At 43.4% G+C, this 15,645-nt stretch overlaps 1 protein-coding gene across 3 annotated transcripts in view; it reads left to right on the top strand.

The window, feature by feature from the left end:
* ADAMTSL1 (ADAMTS like 1) overlaps positions 1–15,645 on the top strand; it is a 1,178,053-nt gene that overhangs the window by 868,595 nt on the left and 293,813 nt on the right. For all 3 annotated transcript variants that reach the window (XM_077475229.1, XM_077475230.1, XM_077475231.1), the window contains one exon: positions 12,852–13,088. In XM_077475229.1, the coding sequence (XP_077331355.1) occupies positions 12,852–13,088 (237 nt within the window). The remainder of the gene's footprint in view (positions 1–12,851; positions 13,089–15,645) is intronic.

The raw sequence follows: 15,645 nt of genomic DNA, 5'->3' as shown, positions 1-15,645 counted from the left end.
GATTCAGTACCCATCAGATTACGTGGTGGGATAATAGAAATAGTAACCTGAAGTTGCATGCTCACAGATTTGTTTACTATAGATGCTTACAAGAGTAAATTAAAGAGTACAAAAATCAATTTTATTGGTAATGCAACCAGCATGCACATTTATCACCATCAATGTACAATAGCGTTTCATGGCAGAAATGATTCCAGCCTAAATAGACTTTGGTGGGCTTGGTAGAAATCCACACATATTCATCCAATTGGCTTCAAACTGGTCTAAATGAGCCTTTATCAGTTAATAAAGTGACGTGCTTGTGCTAACTTAAGATGTAAAAGTCATGTTTCTTTTATGGTCATAAAACCACTACCTGGTTTGAGTTGCAAACGTAACTGGTATGTGGGATGAATAAAATCCTATAATATTGCCCAGGAAAAAAAAAAATGTCTAGAGTACATTGTGTTTTACAAAATGCATTTGTTAGCATAGTGTTACTGAAATGTTTGTAACTTTGGATTTTCTTTATTTTTGTAATGGCATTTAATTTGCCAGGAAAATGTCCTGACCTTTCGAAACTGGCTTCATATTGCCTTGCAACAGGGATCGGTCATAGGCTTTGAACAATAGGCATTTTCTTTACACGCCTTTGATCAAAAAAAGCAGCTGTTTAATTTTTTTTGTTTTTTTTTACTGGTGATTTAATAATGAGCCACATCTTATTATGGTCACATATAATACAGTAGTTATTCAGATTAACTAAATCATAGACTGCTGGTAGTGTGTTCAGCATTGAAAAAATTAGCCTAGCCGAATCACTAACCTTAACCTAACCCCAACTAAATCTGACCCTTAGCCAAAAATCCATAACTTAACTCAACCCCTAAAACAAACATTTTAACCTCCATCCAACACATCTACGTATAGTAACTACAACAAGCACCTGCACTAACAAATCAATAGCTGGGGCAGGGAGGTAACTTTGCTGCATTAACAAAATGAGAAAACTCAATAGAGGTACACAACCTTACCTGCAGCATTCGCCCCACACTCCATCAAACTGGCTTAGTCAGCTTTTGAGCTTTAAAGCGGGAGTCCACCGGGACTCCGCGTTTTTTTTTTTTTTTTTTAAAAGCCAGCAGCTACAAATACTGCAGCTGCTGACTTTTAAATAGTGACACTTACCTGTCCAGCGCGCCCGCGATGTCGGCACCCGAAGCCGATCGCTCGCTCGGCTGCCGGGTCCCGCCGCCATCTTGGGTATGGGAATCAGGAAATGGAGCCTTTCGGCTTCATTTCCCGGTTCCCTACTGCGCATGCGCGAGCCGCGCGGCGCAATCCGGACGGTCCCCGCTGCCTCTGGGAGCTGTGTGTTTCCCAGCAGGCAGCGGGGCACTTGCTGAAGGGGGCGGGTGCTTGCGGAACGGGGGCGTAACCTACGCTCGTTCCGCAGAGAGCTAGCCCGGAAGTGGGTGCAGTTACCTGGATTATCCAGGTAACTGCACCCCCCTCCCCCCTGAAAGGTGCCGATTGTGGCGCCGGAGGGGGGGGGGATTCCGATGAGCGGAGGTCCATTTTAGGGTGGACCTCCGCTTTAACAGCATAGAAAAGCTATGGACTGATCTCACTTTATGTACAATGTACAATGTACCTGCAAAATGTATTGTGAATGTCAGTGAAGCCTGAGTCCAGCAGGAAAGCATTGTTTTTCTTACTTTACAGCAGTGGTCATTAACCCTGTCCTCATGGCCCATTAACAGGCCAGGTTTTATGTATTACCTTGGGGAGATGCAGACTAGAATACTGCAATCACTGAGCAGAAAATGATATCACCTGTCATGTATTTCAGTTATCTTGTGAACCTGGCCTGTTAGTGGACCCTGAGGACAGGGTTGATAACCACTGCTTTACAGCAGTACTGATAACACCAGGCTACCAATGTAAGAGAGCTTTATTCGGGGACCTTGCTCTCTCCTGTGACCACCTTTATACTTATGTTTTATTTAGAGGGAAGTGAGGGGAGATGTGAATTGATCATCAATATAAGGGTGTAAAGGGGGTGAAAAAAGGAGAAATGTATAGCCACTTAAGAGCACCAGGAAGTAGAAGGTATTAGGCCATATTCACATGGGGTATACTACAGCGTTACATTCATGTGAAGTCATATTTACCCATACGGGGATGCACAAGTATTCTGTTCATACCCGTGTAGGCAGTCCCAAAAATTTAAAATCCAATGCAGCAACTGCATGGACACAGCCACTGCTCCCAATTTGACATCCATGTGGGTGCATGCGGATTCATGTTCCTGAACTCACACACATTGAGTTTGGGGACACTCACATGCTCTAGCAGGGCTGTCATATTGGGAGCAGTAGCGGTGCCCGTGCAGCTACTGCATGGCATTTGACATGAATGGGACTGCCTGCACAGGGCAGCATGGAACATCTGTGCATCCCCATGCTGGAAAACACAGACTCGCACGGAAATATGTTATAGTAATTTCTTTGTTGAATGACTCTTTATTGCAATTTCATACGCAGACCATTTTTTGACATTTAGCACTGCACTACTTTAACTGGGTACAGCATGCAATGTATTTTATTTCACACAGAGATTTCCTTTTGAGATATTTGATCACCCCTGGATTTGTTTTTGGTTTTTATTATATAAATGAAAAAAGACAAAAAAAATTGAAAAAAATATATATTTTTTGCTTTATGCTATAAAACATTTCCAAAAAAAGTCCTTATAAATTTTGGCCAAAATGTATTCTGCTACATGTCATTAGTTATCAAAATATCAATCCAATAACTATATATTGATTGATTTATGTCAAGGTTATAGCGTCCACAAATTATGGTGTATATATATACAGTGGTGTGAAAAAGTGTTTGCCCCCTTCCTCATTTCCTGTTCCTTTGCATGTTTGTCACACTTAAGTGTTTCGGAACATCAAACCAATTTAAACAATAGTCAAGGACAACACAAGTAAACACAAAATGCAATTTGTAAATGAAGGTGTTTATTATTAAAGGTGAAAAAAAATCCAAACCATCATGGCCCTGTGTGAAAAAGTGATTGCCCCCCTTGTTAAAACATACTATAACTGTGGTTGTCCACACCTGAGTTCAATTTCTCTAGCCACACCCAGGCCTGATTATTACCACACCTGTTCACAATCAAGGCATCACTTAAATAGGAGCTGCTTGACACAGTAAGGTCCACCAGAAGATCCTTAAAAGCTACACATCATGCCGAGACCCAAAGAAATTCAGGAACAATTGAGAAAGAAAGTAATTGAGATCTATCAGTCTGGAAAGGGTTATAAAGCCATTTCCAAAGCTTTGGGAATCCAGCGAACCACAGTGAGAGCCATTATCCACAAATGGCGAAGACATGGAACAGTGGTGAACCTTCCCAGGAGTGGCCGGCCGTCCAAAATTACCCCAAGAGCGCAGTGACGACTCATCCAAGAGGTCACAAAAGACCCCACAACAACGTCCAAGGAACTGCAGGCCTCACTTGCCTCAGTTAAGGTCAGCGTTCATGCCTCCACCATCAAGAAAAGACTGGGCAAAAATGGCCTGCATGGCAGAGTTCCAAGGAGAAAACCACTGCTGAGCAAAAAGAACATCAAAGCTTGTCTCAATTTCTCCACAACACATCTTGATGATCCCCAAGACTTTTGGGACAACATTCTGTGGACCGATGAGACAAAAGTGGAACTCTTTGGAAAGTGTGTGTCCAAGTATATCTGGCGTAGAAGGAACACTGCATTTCATAAAAAGAACATTATACCAACAGTAAAATATGGTGGTGGTAGTGTGATGGTCTGGGGCTGTTTTGCTGCTTCAGGACCTGGAAGACTTGCCGTGATAAAAGGAACTATGAATTCTGCTGTCTACCAAGAGATCCTGAAGGAGAATGTCCGACCATCTGTTCGTGTACTCAAGCTGAAACGAACTTGGGTTCTGCAGCAGGACAATGATCCTAAACACACCAGCAAGTCAACCACCAAATGGCTGAAGAAAAACAAAATGAAGACTTTGGAGTGGCCTAGCCAAAGTCCTGACCTGAATCCTATTGAGATGTTGTGGTATGACCTTAAAAAGGCCGTTCATGCTCGAAAACCCTCTAATGTAACTGAATTAGGACAATTCTGCAAAGATGAGTGGGCCAAAATTCCTCCAGGACGCTGTAAAAGCCTCATTGCACGTTATCGCAAACGCTTGGTTGCAGTTGTTGCTGCTAAGGGTGGCCCAACCATTTATTAGGTTTAGGGGGCAATCACTTTTTCACACAGGGCCATGATGGTTTGGATTTTTTTTCACCTTTAATAATAAACACCTTCATTTACAAATTGCATTTTGTGTTTACTTGTGTTGTCCTTGACTATTGTTTAAATTGGTTTGATGTTCCGAAACACCTAAGTGTGACAAACATGCAAAGGAACAGGAAATGAGGAAGGGGGCAAACACTTTTTCACACCACTGTATATACTAGAATTTTAATTTTTTTATACCACTAATGGTCAGCAACTTATAATGGGACTTCGGCAGGCAATCTGACACTAACTGACATTGAGTGGGAACTGATTAACTGCCACTAACTTCACCAGTGACACCAATACAGTGATCAGTGATAATACTATATACTTTTACTGTACTAATGACACTGGCTGGGAAGGGGTTAGCATCTTGGGTAATCAGGAAGTTAAATGTGTGCCTAACATGTGTTAATTTGTGTAATGTGTGCTGCTTTTTACTAACTATCTCCAAACAGAGAGATCATTCCCTCTGTACAGAACCCTGTGTTGATTCTCAACACAGGTCTCTGGGCTGTGGCTAGACACAGTCAATCAGAAGGTCCTGGGCATGAATCATTGGCCAAGATCTGCTGACACTATATAAGTGCAGAACAGAAAAATTTGTTTAGTTTCAGATAGATTTGTTATTTGACTATCTTTGTTTTGTTGATTCATTTCAGAATTTGTTTAGATTTGTTTAATTTCATTTTGTTTATTCATTTTCTAACAAATTCCAAATTTTCAAAACTATTCGCATTTGGGTTGTTCGAGAAATGATCGACCAATTTGAATTTTGTGTGAAGAATGACTGTTAAGGAGCAGGCCAGGAAGCCAGCCACTATGCCCTTAAAGTGGAGTTCCACCCAAAAGTGGAACTTACGCTCATTTGTCTCCTTCCCCCCCTCCGGTGCCATTTGGCACCTTTCGGGGGGAGCATATACCTGTATCCTGTCCCCACTTGCGCATTACGTCAGCACCTCGGCTCCCTCCACCTCTTTCCCTCGCCACATGGCCAGTAGGAGAGTGCAATGGTGCCTAGCTCATGTGCAGTAGAGACCCAGCCTAAAGCCGTAATGCTTCACTGCTGGGTTCCCTTACCGGCAATAGTGGCAGCAGCACCCGACAGCAGATGGAAACGACAACTGCGCTCCTGACATTGCTGGACTCCAGGACAGGTAAGTGTCCTATTATTAAAAATCAGCAGCTGCAGTATGTGTAGCTGCTGGCTTTTAATTTTTGCAGGGGTAGGCAGACCTCTGCTTTAACAACTGATGGCTCATCAGCTGTCAGCGGACTTCCCCACTGAGAGCTGAAATGTAAACAAAAGAATGCTGGCAATAGAACATTCAGAAACAAAAGAGCGTGGGGTCCCCTCCAATTTATACCAGGCCTGGTATGGATTTTAAGGGGAACCCCACGGCAAAATAAAAAAAAATGGCGTGGGGTTCCCCAACATCCATACCAGACCAATGCTGCATCCACCCAGATAAGTATGATTCTTAAAAACAAAAACAAAAAAACAAAAAAAAAACATACTTCTCTTTTAAGAAAGGATTGTAAATTGTGTATTGTCCTATCCAATCCTCATCTATGAGATACTGTGTATTCCAAAGGGAGAACAAAACCAGAAGGGAGGACCTATACATAGTGCCCCTACAGTCTAATGGGTTGCCCATCAGTCATTTCATACAGCATGTGCTGTAGTTGTATTTCTTTGTTAAATGTGCACTTTGCTTTGCCATTTTCCCAAGGCAGACATTGAGTATGAGAAGCAAACATTCACAATTCAGTCGTGATTTTCTCTGCACCTGAAGGATAAAATACATAAAGTGTGTAGACTGCAGATGTCTCTGGCTTGCTGTTGTTTCCCACCCACATGCATCGAATAAATCAGACTTTTGGGCAGTGCTTCTGATAACTATGAAATAGTCAAGCCATGGCTCCAGATGGAAAGGAATTGATCTGCTCTTCTTTAGGGACACATCCTAGTAGAAGAGAGCAGATTTATACATATACAGTATGTGAACTCATCTATGATGTACTGTATATTCCACAGAGAGAAAGCTTGGACAGGTTTGTCTGAAGCCGAGAACAATACTGATATTTCTTGATGCTTCACTGTCTGTGATCTATTTCCCAATTGCTCTCTTCCATAATGTGACCTGTTCTGTCTGCTGCTTTTATGATTATCTGATTTATTCCACAAATATAGAATTCTGCTGAGGTTAAAATGTCAGCCTTAAGTGATTCATTTTTAACAGGCATAATCACATATACAGTATATATAGAAATGACTAGGACCACAATTACCTTAACTGGTTCCCGACTGGTGCACGCTGATGTATGTCGGCAGAATGTCATGGCTGGGCAAATGGGCATACCTGTACGTCCCTTTAAATTTGCCACCATGCCATCGCGTGTGCGCCGGGCAACACCTCGGGTCGATTGCCGAGGGGATACCTGCAATCATCTCACGGGAAGGAAGAACGGGGAGATGCTAATCAGGGATGCACCGAAATTTCGGCCGCCGAAACATATCGGCCTAAAATGCCCTTTTCGGCAATTTGCCGAAAGAGAAAAACGGCCGATAATGAAGCCGAAAATGGGGCGGGGCTCCACCCCCGCCCCTGGTGCCGCCCATCATGGGGGTGTCCTATAGCGCAGGAGAGCGACCTCCGCCGCCTGTTTGATCACAGCACTGGGAACATCATAGCTTTAATTTCAATAGCTGTGTGTTCCCGGCCCCATCCAGGATTGGAGGGTGATCTGTCTATCAGAGTGCCTGGATAGGGGGGAGGGGCTGTATGTGATGGCACGTGGCCGAGAACACACAGCTATTGAAATGAAAGCTGTGTTGTTCCCGGCGCTGTGATCAAACAGGCGGCGGAGGCTCTCCACTCTTCCCTTCACAGGCTGGCTGCAATAGGGGACACGCTGATGTATGTCGGCAGAATGTCACGGCTGGGCAAATGGGCATACCTGTACGTCCCTTTAAATTTGCCACCATGCCATCACGTGTGCGCCGGGCAACACCTCGGGTCGATTGCCGAGGGGATACCCGCAATCATCTCCTGGGAAGGAAGAACGGGGAGATGCTAATCAGGGATGCACCGAAATTTCGGCCGCCGAAACATATCGGCCTAAAATGCCCTTTTCGGCAATTTGCCGAAAGAGAAAAACGGCCGATAATGGAGCCGAAAATGGGGCGGGTCCCGGGCGGGTCCCCACCCCCGCCCCTGGTGCCGCCCATCATGGGGGCGTCCTATAGCGCCGAAGAGCGACCTCCGCCGCCTGTTTGATCACAGCACTGGGAACATCATAGCTTTAATTTCAATAGCTGTGTGTTCCCGGCCCCATCCAGGATTGGAGAGTGATCTGTCTATCAGAGTGCCTGGATAGGGGGGAGGGGCTGTATGTGATGGCACGTGGCCGAGAACACACAGCTATTGAAATGAAAGCTGTGTTGTTTCCGGCGCTGTGATCAAACAGGCGGCGGAGGCTCTACACTCTTCCCTTCACAGGCTGGCTGCAATAGGGGACACACTGGCTGCAATAGGGGACACACTGGCTACAATAGGGGACACACTGGCTGGGCACACACTGGCTGCAATAGAGGACACACTGGCTGCAATGGGGGGCACACTGGCTACAATGGGGGACACCAGATGCAATGGGGAACACTAGCTGCAATGGGGGACACTCTAGCTGCAACGGGGGACACTCTAGCTGCAATGGGGGACACTCTAGCTGCAATGGAGGACACACTGGCTGCAATGGGGGACACACTGGCTGCAGTGGGGGACATTCTAGCTGTAATGGGAGACACACTGGCTGCAATGGGGGACACTCTGGCTGCAATGGGGGACTCTCTGGCGGCAATGGGGGACTAACTGGCTGCAATAGGGGACACACTGGCTACAATAGGTGACACACTGGCTGGGCACACACTGGCTGCAATAGAGGACACACTGGCTGCAATGGGGGGCACACTGGCTGCAATGGGGGACACCAGATGCAATGGGGAACACTAGCTGCAATGGGGGACACTCTAGTTGCAATGGGGGACACTCTAGCTGCAATGGGGGACACTCTAGCTGCAATGGGGGACACTCTAGCTGCAATGGAGGACACACTGGCTGCAATGGGGGACACACTGGCTGCAGTGGGGGACATTCTAGCTGTAATGGGAGACACACTGGCTGCAATGGGGGACACTCTGGCTGCAATTGGGGACTCTCTGGCTGCAATGGGGGACTCACTGGCTGCAATGGGGAACACTTTGGCTGCAATAGGGAACACTCTAGCTGCAATGGGGGACACTGGCTGGCTGCAATAGGGACACTGGCTGGCTGCAATGGGGAGACTGGCTGGCTGCATCTGATGGGCACTGGGGAGGCTGCATTGATCTCTTGTATCATGTGTGCAGTCTCTGACCATCTCCTGTACCATGTCCTCAGTCTCTGACCGTCTCCTGTACCATGTCCTCAGTCTCTGACTGTCTCCTGTACCATGTCCGCAGTCTCTGACCATCTCCTGTACCATGTCCCCAGTCACTGACCATCTCCAGTACCATGTCCCCAGTCTCTGACCATCTCCTGTACCATGTCCCCAGTCTCTGACCATCTCCTGTATAAAAATATATATTTTTTTTAAATATGTTTTGGTATCGGTGCTGTTTCGGTATCGGTTTCAGTTTTCAGCCTAGTGTATTTTTCATTTTCGGTATCGGTTTCGGCACCAAAAAACCCATTCGGTGCACCCCTAATGCTAATGTAAACAAGTATCTCCCCATTCTGCCTAGTGACAGTGTCACTGATCTCTGCTCTCTGTAATCAGGAGCAGAGATCAGTGACATGTCACACATAGCCACGCCCCCCACAGTTAGAAACACTCCCCAGGACACACTTAACCCTTACCCTGCCCCTAGTGGTTAACCCCTTCACTGCAGGTGTCATTTACACAGGACTGATTGCTGTATAAATCACAATGGTCCCAAAAATGTGTCAAAAATGTCTGCCATAATGTCACAGTCACGATAAAAATTGCTAATCGCCGCCATTAGTAAAAAAAAAAATTATTAATAAAAATGCCATAAAACTATCAGCAAACCAATCAATAATTGCGTATTGCGATTTTTTTTTTTTTTTTTACCAAAAATATGTAGAAGAATACATATCGGCCTAAACTGAGGAAAACATTGTTTTTTTTATATATTTTTTGGGGGATATTTATTATAGCAAAATGTAAAAAAGAATGCATTTTTTTCAAAATTGGCGCTCTTTTTTTGTTTATAGTGAAAAATAAATAAATAGTGAAAAATAAATACCACCAAAAGAAAAAAGTAAGGGGGTAAAATCTTCCAGGACTGAAGAGGTTAAAGTGTTACTGTCTCTCACAGTTTACACAAAACATAGAAATGCAATAGTTTTATTAACCACTTGCTTACTGGGCACTTAAACACCCTTCCTGCCCAGACCAATTTTCAGCTTTCGGTGCTCTCACAATTTGAATAACAATTACTCAGTCATGCAACACTGTACCCAAATGAATTTTTTTGTCCTTTTTTTCCCACAAATAGAGCTTTCTTTTGGTGGTATTTGATCACCTCTGGGGTTTTTATTTTTTGCGCTATAAATGAAAAAAGACCGAAAATTTTGAAAAAAACGCATATTTCTTTGTTTCTGTGACAGAATTATGCAAATTATTAATTTTTCTTCATAAATTTTGGCCACAATTTATACTGCTACATATCTTTGGTAAAAATAACCCAAATTAGTGGATATTATTTGGTCTTTGTGAAAGTTAGAGAGTCTACAAGGTATGGTGCGAATCGCACAAAATTGATCACATCTGATGTACTGGTGGCCTATCTCGCTTCTTGTGACCCGAACAAGTCAGGAAAGTACAAATACCCCCCAAATTACCCCTTTTTGGAAAGTAGACATTCCAAGGTATTTAGTAAGAGGCATAGTGAGCTTTTTGATGTTGTCATTTTTTTCCCACAATTCTTTGCAAAATTAAGATTTTCATTTTTTTTTCTCCACAAAATTGTCATTGTAATAGGTTATTTCTCTCACGTGGCATGTGTATACCACAAATGACACCCCCCAAAAAATTCTGCTACTCCTCCTGAGTATTACAATACCACATGTGTGGGACTTTTTCACAGCCTGGCCACATAGAGAGGCCCAACATGCAGGTAGCGCCATCATGTGTTCTAGGAACATAAATTACACATCTAACTTGTTGACTATTTATTACACTTTTGAAGCACCAGGACAATGACAAGTGACACTGATGACAGATGGCACCGATACGTGGCAATGATGACACTTATACGTGGCACTGATGACACGTGGCACTGATGACAGATGGCACTAATATGTGGCACTGATGACAGATGACACTAATATGTGGCACTGATGACACGTGGCACTTATACGTGGCACTGATGACACGTGGCACTAATACGTGGCACTGAAGACGCGTGGCACTAATACGTGGCACTGATGACAGATGGCACTAATACGTGGCACTAATACGTGCCACCGATGACAGATGGCACTAATACATGGCACCGATGACGCGTGACACTGATGACAGATGGCACTGATAAGTGGCATTGATGACACGTGACACTGACAACAGATGGCACGTGACACTGACAGGTTACACTGAGGACAAATGGCACTGATACGTGGCACTGACGACAGATGGCACTAATACGTGGCACTGATGACAGATGGCACTATGTGGCACTGATGACACGTGGCACTGATGACAGATGGCACTGGGGACAAATGGCACTGGGGGCAGGTGGCACTGGGGGCAGGTAGCACTGGGGGCAGGTAGCACTGGGGTGGATGGCACTGGAGGCAGGTAGCACTGGGGTGGATGGCACTGGGGGCAGGTAGCACTGGGGTGGATGGCACTGGGGTGGATGGCACTGGGGTGGATGGCACTGCTGGGGGAGGGTGGCACTGCTGGGGGAGGATGGCACTGCTGGGGGAGGATGGCACTGCTGGGGGAGGATGGCACTGCTTGGCGAGGAGGGAGAGCGGCGCTGAGAGATGATCTCATATGTTTACATATGAGATCCTCTCCCATTGGACACGCCGATCACGCTGTAAACGGCCGCTGTGATTGGCCGTTTACAGCGATCTGTGTTTGCCTGTCCCCGGGGGACACGGCGAACACAGAACTTCCGCGATGCGCGCCCGCGGCGGCGCGCATCGCGGAAGTAAACATTAGAACGTCCAGGGACGGTCACCCGGACGAACGCGCCTGCTCTACGGCCGTCATTCGGCTATAGGGCGGGCGCGAGGTGGTTAAATATAAACTGCTAAATACCCTTTTTCATCAGCAGCTAGAGCAGTCTTGTGACGTCTATCAGTGTCTGGTTAAAGTTTGTAGGAGGAGTTTTCATGATCCCCTGATTGTCCTATGAGGCTACAGGACCCCTGACCCTCTGTCTTGACAGTGCTGATTAGCCCTGTGCTGATCACATGCACCCTCCCAAGAAAAAACTCTCTAGCAATGCACACCAATCTGAGCATGTGCAGCTTGTTCTCTTGCCTCTGTCAGGAGATATATTGAGGATAGTGGAATAAGGGGATTATCAGAGAAGACTGGATCAAACAGCCTTTTTACACAATGCAGAGGATTAACCCCTTAGGTCCAGTTAGCATAACAAGCCTGATTTACTGCATATTTTGGATTTCCAATTACTTTCTATCAATAGTCACTGGTACAAATGGAAAGTGTGAATCTCCCCAGAAAGGAAAAACAGTTATAATTACCTGACAGAGGTTCTAATCTTTCCCTACACAAAAAAGTTTTGGATAAAGATACCTTTTACCCCTTTTATTGCGCCATTGTACGTTTTACAGCATGGCAGTATTCGGATAAAAACCAACCTATGTCTGCATTTGTTGGCAAGTAGAAGTGATTACTTTTGTTGTATATGTTAAATATAGTACCCCCTTGACCGACTTCTGGATGAGCGAGTTTGGAGTGGAGGAGGAGGTATGGTGAGCCATACTTAGATTTCTGCCATCCTAACCTTGTCTTAATATATGACACTGCTTCTTGATATATGGTGCAGTAACTGTTAGCTGAGATTTAGACTATACACAGTGGGTGATTGGTGCAGGATGTAAATTAATTAAAGGCAGTCGTTTAAAGTTTCATAGTATAGCGGGTACTGAAAATGTATGAGGAAAACAAAGCAGTCCTAGCTGAATCCAGTCATTTGATGACCAGCCCTGTTAGTGTATGTGATTAGCAGTGTAGTGCTGCTCCTGTTTATCGTCCTTTGTGGAGTCTAGCTAATTGGGTAAAAGGCAGAAAATTGCCCAATCTTTTAGTTTTGACTATAAGCAGGGAAAGACCCAGCAGCCTCGATTTATGGACAAATTTGTCAGGTTTGCCGGTAAATGGCTAATCATAGAAAAATTAAGCCATTGTTTTCCTATGTACCAACTGATTTACTTATGTTCACAGGTTTTTAGCTATTTACATAGATCAACCATAGACATTTAATTTTCCTCTCTTTCAATAGGATTGTCCGGCAGATTCAGGAGATTTTCGGGCCCAGCAGTGTTCAGCTCACAATGATGTCAAGTACCAAGGACAATATAGGGAGTGGCTTCCAGTTTATAATGATCCTGAAAACCCATGTTCTCTAAAGTGCCAAGCAAAGGGGACATCTCTTGTAGTAGAACTTGCTCCGAAAGTCCTAGATGGTACTCGATGTTACACAGAATCCTTGGATATGTGCATCAGTGGTTTATGTCAGGTAAGAAAAAGTAATTGTTAGTTTTTTCTCTGTTCTTAGGTGTTCCATAAAGTGAACCCTGCTTATCAAGCTTTATGAATATAAGGACTTGATCTGATTGCATTCTATTTGATCTTAAAGGACCCCTGTCATGAAAAAATGCAGGATCTAGCAGTGCTGATCTCCCTCTCAAACAGCTAGATTCCTAGCTGTCTCTGGCTATATCATTTTTAGGTAACAAACCTGAAATGACCATGCAAAAAGTAAAGTTAAAATTAATTCAGAACTCCTGATCTGCATATCTGAAGTTTTCCAGAATGGACGTCATGGTGGCCCCCATATTTGTCTCATGAAAGTATTCACAATGCAAATGGTCATAAACATATGGATTGTAATTTTTTTTTTTTTTCAAACCTTTTCATTGAATTTGCAAAAAGGTAGAAAAAGTACAACAATAGTGCTTCATGACACTTATAGACTAAACATAATCAAAGACAAAGAGGCAAAATAAAGGGGGTGAGTACAAGTCACTCCAAAGTGTGCTTAATAATCCAACAGTACAGAACCTTAACTGTGGGGATGAAGCCATAAACACAAAAGTCTAGTATAGTGCAGCAAATCAAACTACCAAATGGTTGTAATTTTTCATGTGAGGCTTGCTTTAATACAAAGTACCCTTCCTTTTCTATGCAATGTTTACACAAAATGTAATCTTTATGTTGTGGTCACCTATTATCCTGATGCAATTGTGACTAAAAGCATAGTTTGTAGATCTCTATCTAATAAACAATGCACAGATATTGTATTAATAAGAAGTATACCAAAATAAGTATTAAAATAATATTGTTTGTAAATCAAAAATGTACCATACAAAAGAGTACATTATTTATTTTATATATAGGTGTAACATAATCCTATCAAGAATATAAAAAGCAGTTTATAAAGAATGACAATAATGACAGATTCAGTAAGATGCAGATTACTAAAAATGCTAGCGGATTAGTTTAAAGTGCTGTACAGACAGAGCTTGAATTCTCCATAGCCAACATCGGCGGCAGGGCTGGCAGAAGCAGCATAGCCATCTATATATCATGTTACTGATGATCAGGAACACATTCTCATGTATAACAAACGTTTCCAGACTGCCGCCCTCCCTGCCAGTACAAGCTGGCTAGGTCCTCACCAGTTCGCTCTCTGGCTGTGTACACCTAGAACTGAACTGCTAGCAGAGTAGACTGATAGTTTATTGTTCATTTCTGAGTATACTGATGCAGAATGAGTAAACTACCTCTTTACAACCTCTCCGCCTCTAGCCTCAGTGTACCGTGTGTAACTATGATGTCTGATCTAGTTATTGTGGTACTAAGGTTAGCCAGTCTATTAGAGTACGGTCAGGCGGTACAAGACAGTTGGCCAAGGCAGTAAGGTATAAATCCAGGACTGTATAAAGAGGTAATGCTAATGTCTACCACCAAAGGAGAATAAGCTGGATGTCAAATAAAGTGAAAATAGATCTTAAGGTGAACCCCTTATACCTATCAACACAGCTGCAGCAACTAACAGCCTAAGCAAGTACTGTGTGTGGTAGCTTGTGCTCAAAGTTCTAACCTAAATCTTCCATCATCCAATCACGTGCAAGCGAAAAAGTGTTTTATAAAACTTTCCTTGCAAGTGATTAGGTATTCTTTGCAAAGTGACATTTTACTGCATTCACTAATCTCTGGAGCAAATTCTCTTGCAAAGTGCAACTTCCCTTGCAAAGTGAACAGCCTATGTGACTTTAGAAATACAATCCCAGTGTGTTATTGATATACAATAAAATAAATTGATAAAATCAATAAACAAGTTGCCCCCGATTAACGTCTAGGGGCCAACTTTAATTTTGAAGCAAAAGAATAATTTTCTCAAGAGCACCCAAACCTGACAGAGTGACTTACATCTTTAAAGTAAAGTAAAAGTTATATAATACAGCTTTTCGATTATTTGATGTAGCGGCTACATTAATTTTTATTTGTCAGGCTAAGTAAGCATAAAAAATGCCTTTTGATCCTGCTAGAAATCCAGTATCTTTGTAACTTCACGTGTTCAGAATTTAAACCTTAAACAATTTTATCAACTTTACCATCTTCTGTGAACTACAAAACATCTGCCTTCTATGTAATAGAGACGACGAGAAGGAGAATTGTTGTAGTTCGAATGAAGAAGCTACCTAAGTTGACTAAAACCTCATGTACACGCCTGCTGGTATATGGACGTTTAGGAGCAGTTGGGCATTTTTTTCAGCTGCCCTTAACTCTCCTCTATGTTATCTTACCAGTATATGTACACAGGGTCGTTTCTAGGCAGTTGCGTTTAGAGGCTTTTTTGGAACCCAAAAAATGCGTTCAGAAGCGGTGTTTAGAGGCATTTCAAGCGGCAAACGCTTCTAAATGTGGCTAAAAATGGTAACTCGCGTTTAACCGCATTTCGTTTACAGCTGTTTTTCATTTTTGGCTATTTTAAAAAAATGTAAACAGGGCAAACAGATGGCAAACAGACGTTTTAAACGTGGATTACTATCTGTTAAGTTAAATTGTTC

The sequence above is a fragment of the Lithobates pipiens genome, unplaced genomic scaffold (assembly GCF_037356315.1).
Source record: "Lithobates pipiens isolate NorthernLeopardFrog02 unplaced genomic scaffold, aLitPip1_a1.2 Scaffold_13, whole genome shotgun sequence".
Lineage (NCBI taxonomy): Eukaryota > Metazoa > Chordata > Amphibia > Anura > Ranidae > Lithobates > Lithobates pipiens.
This window is presented reverse-complemented; position numbering and strand designations above follow the sequence as displayed.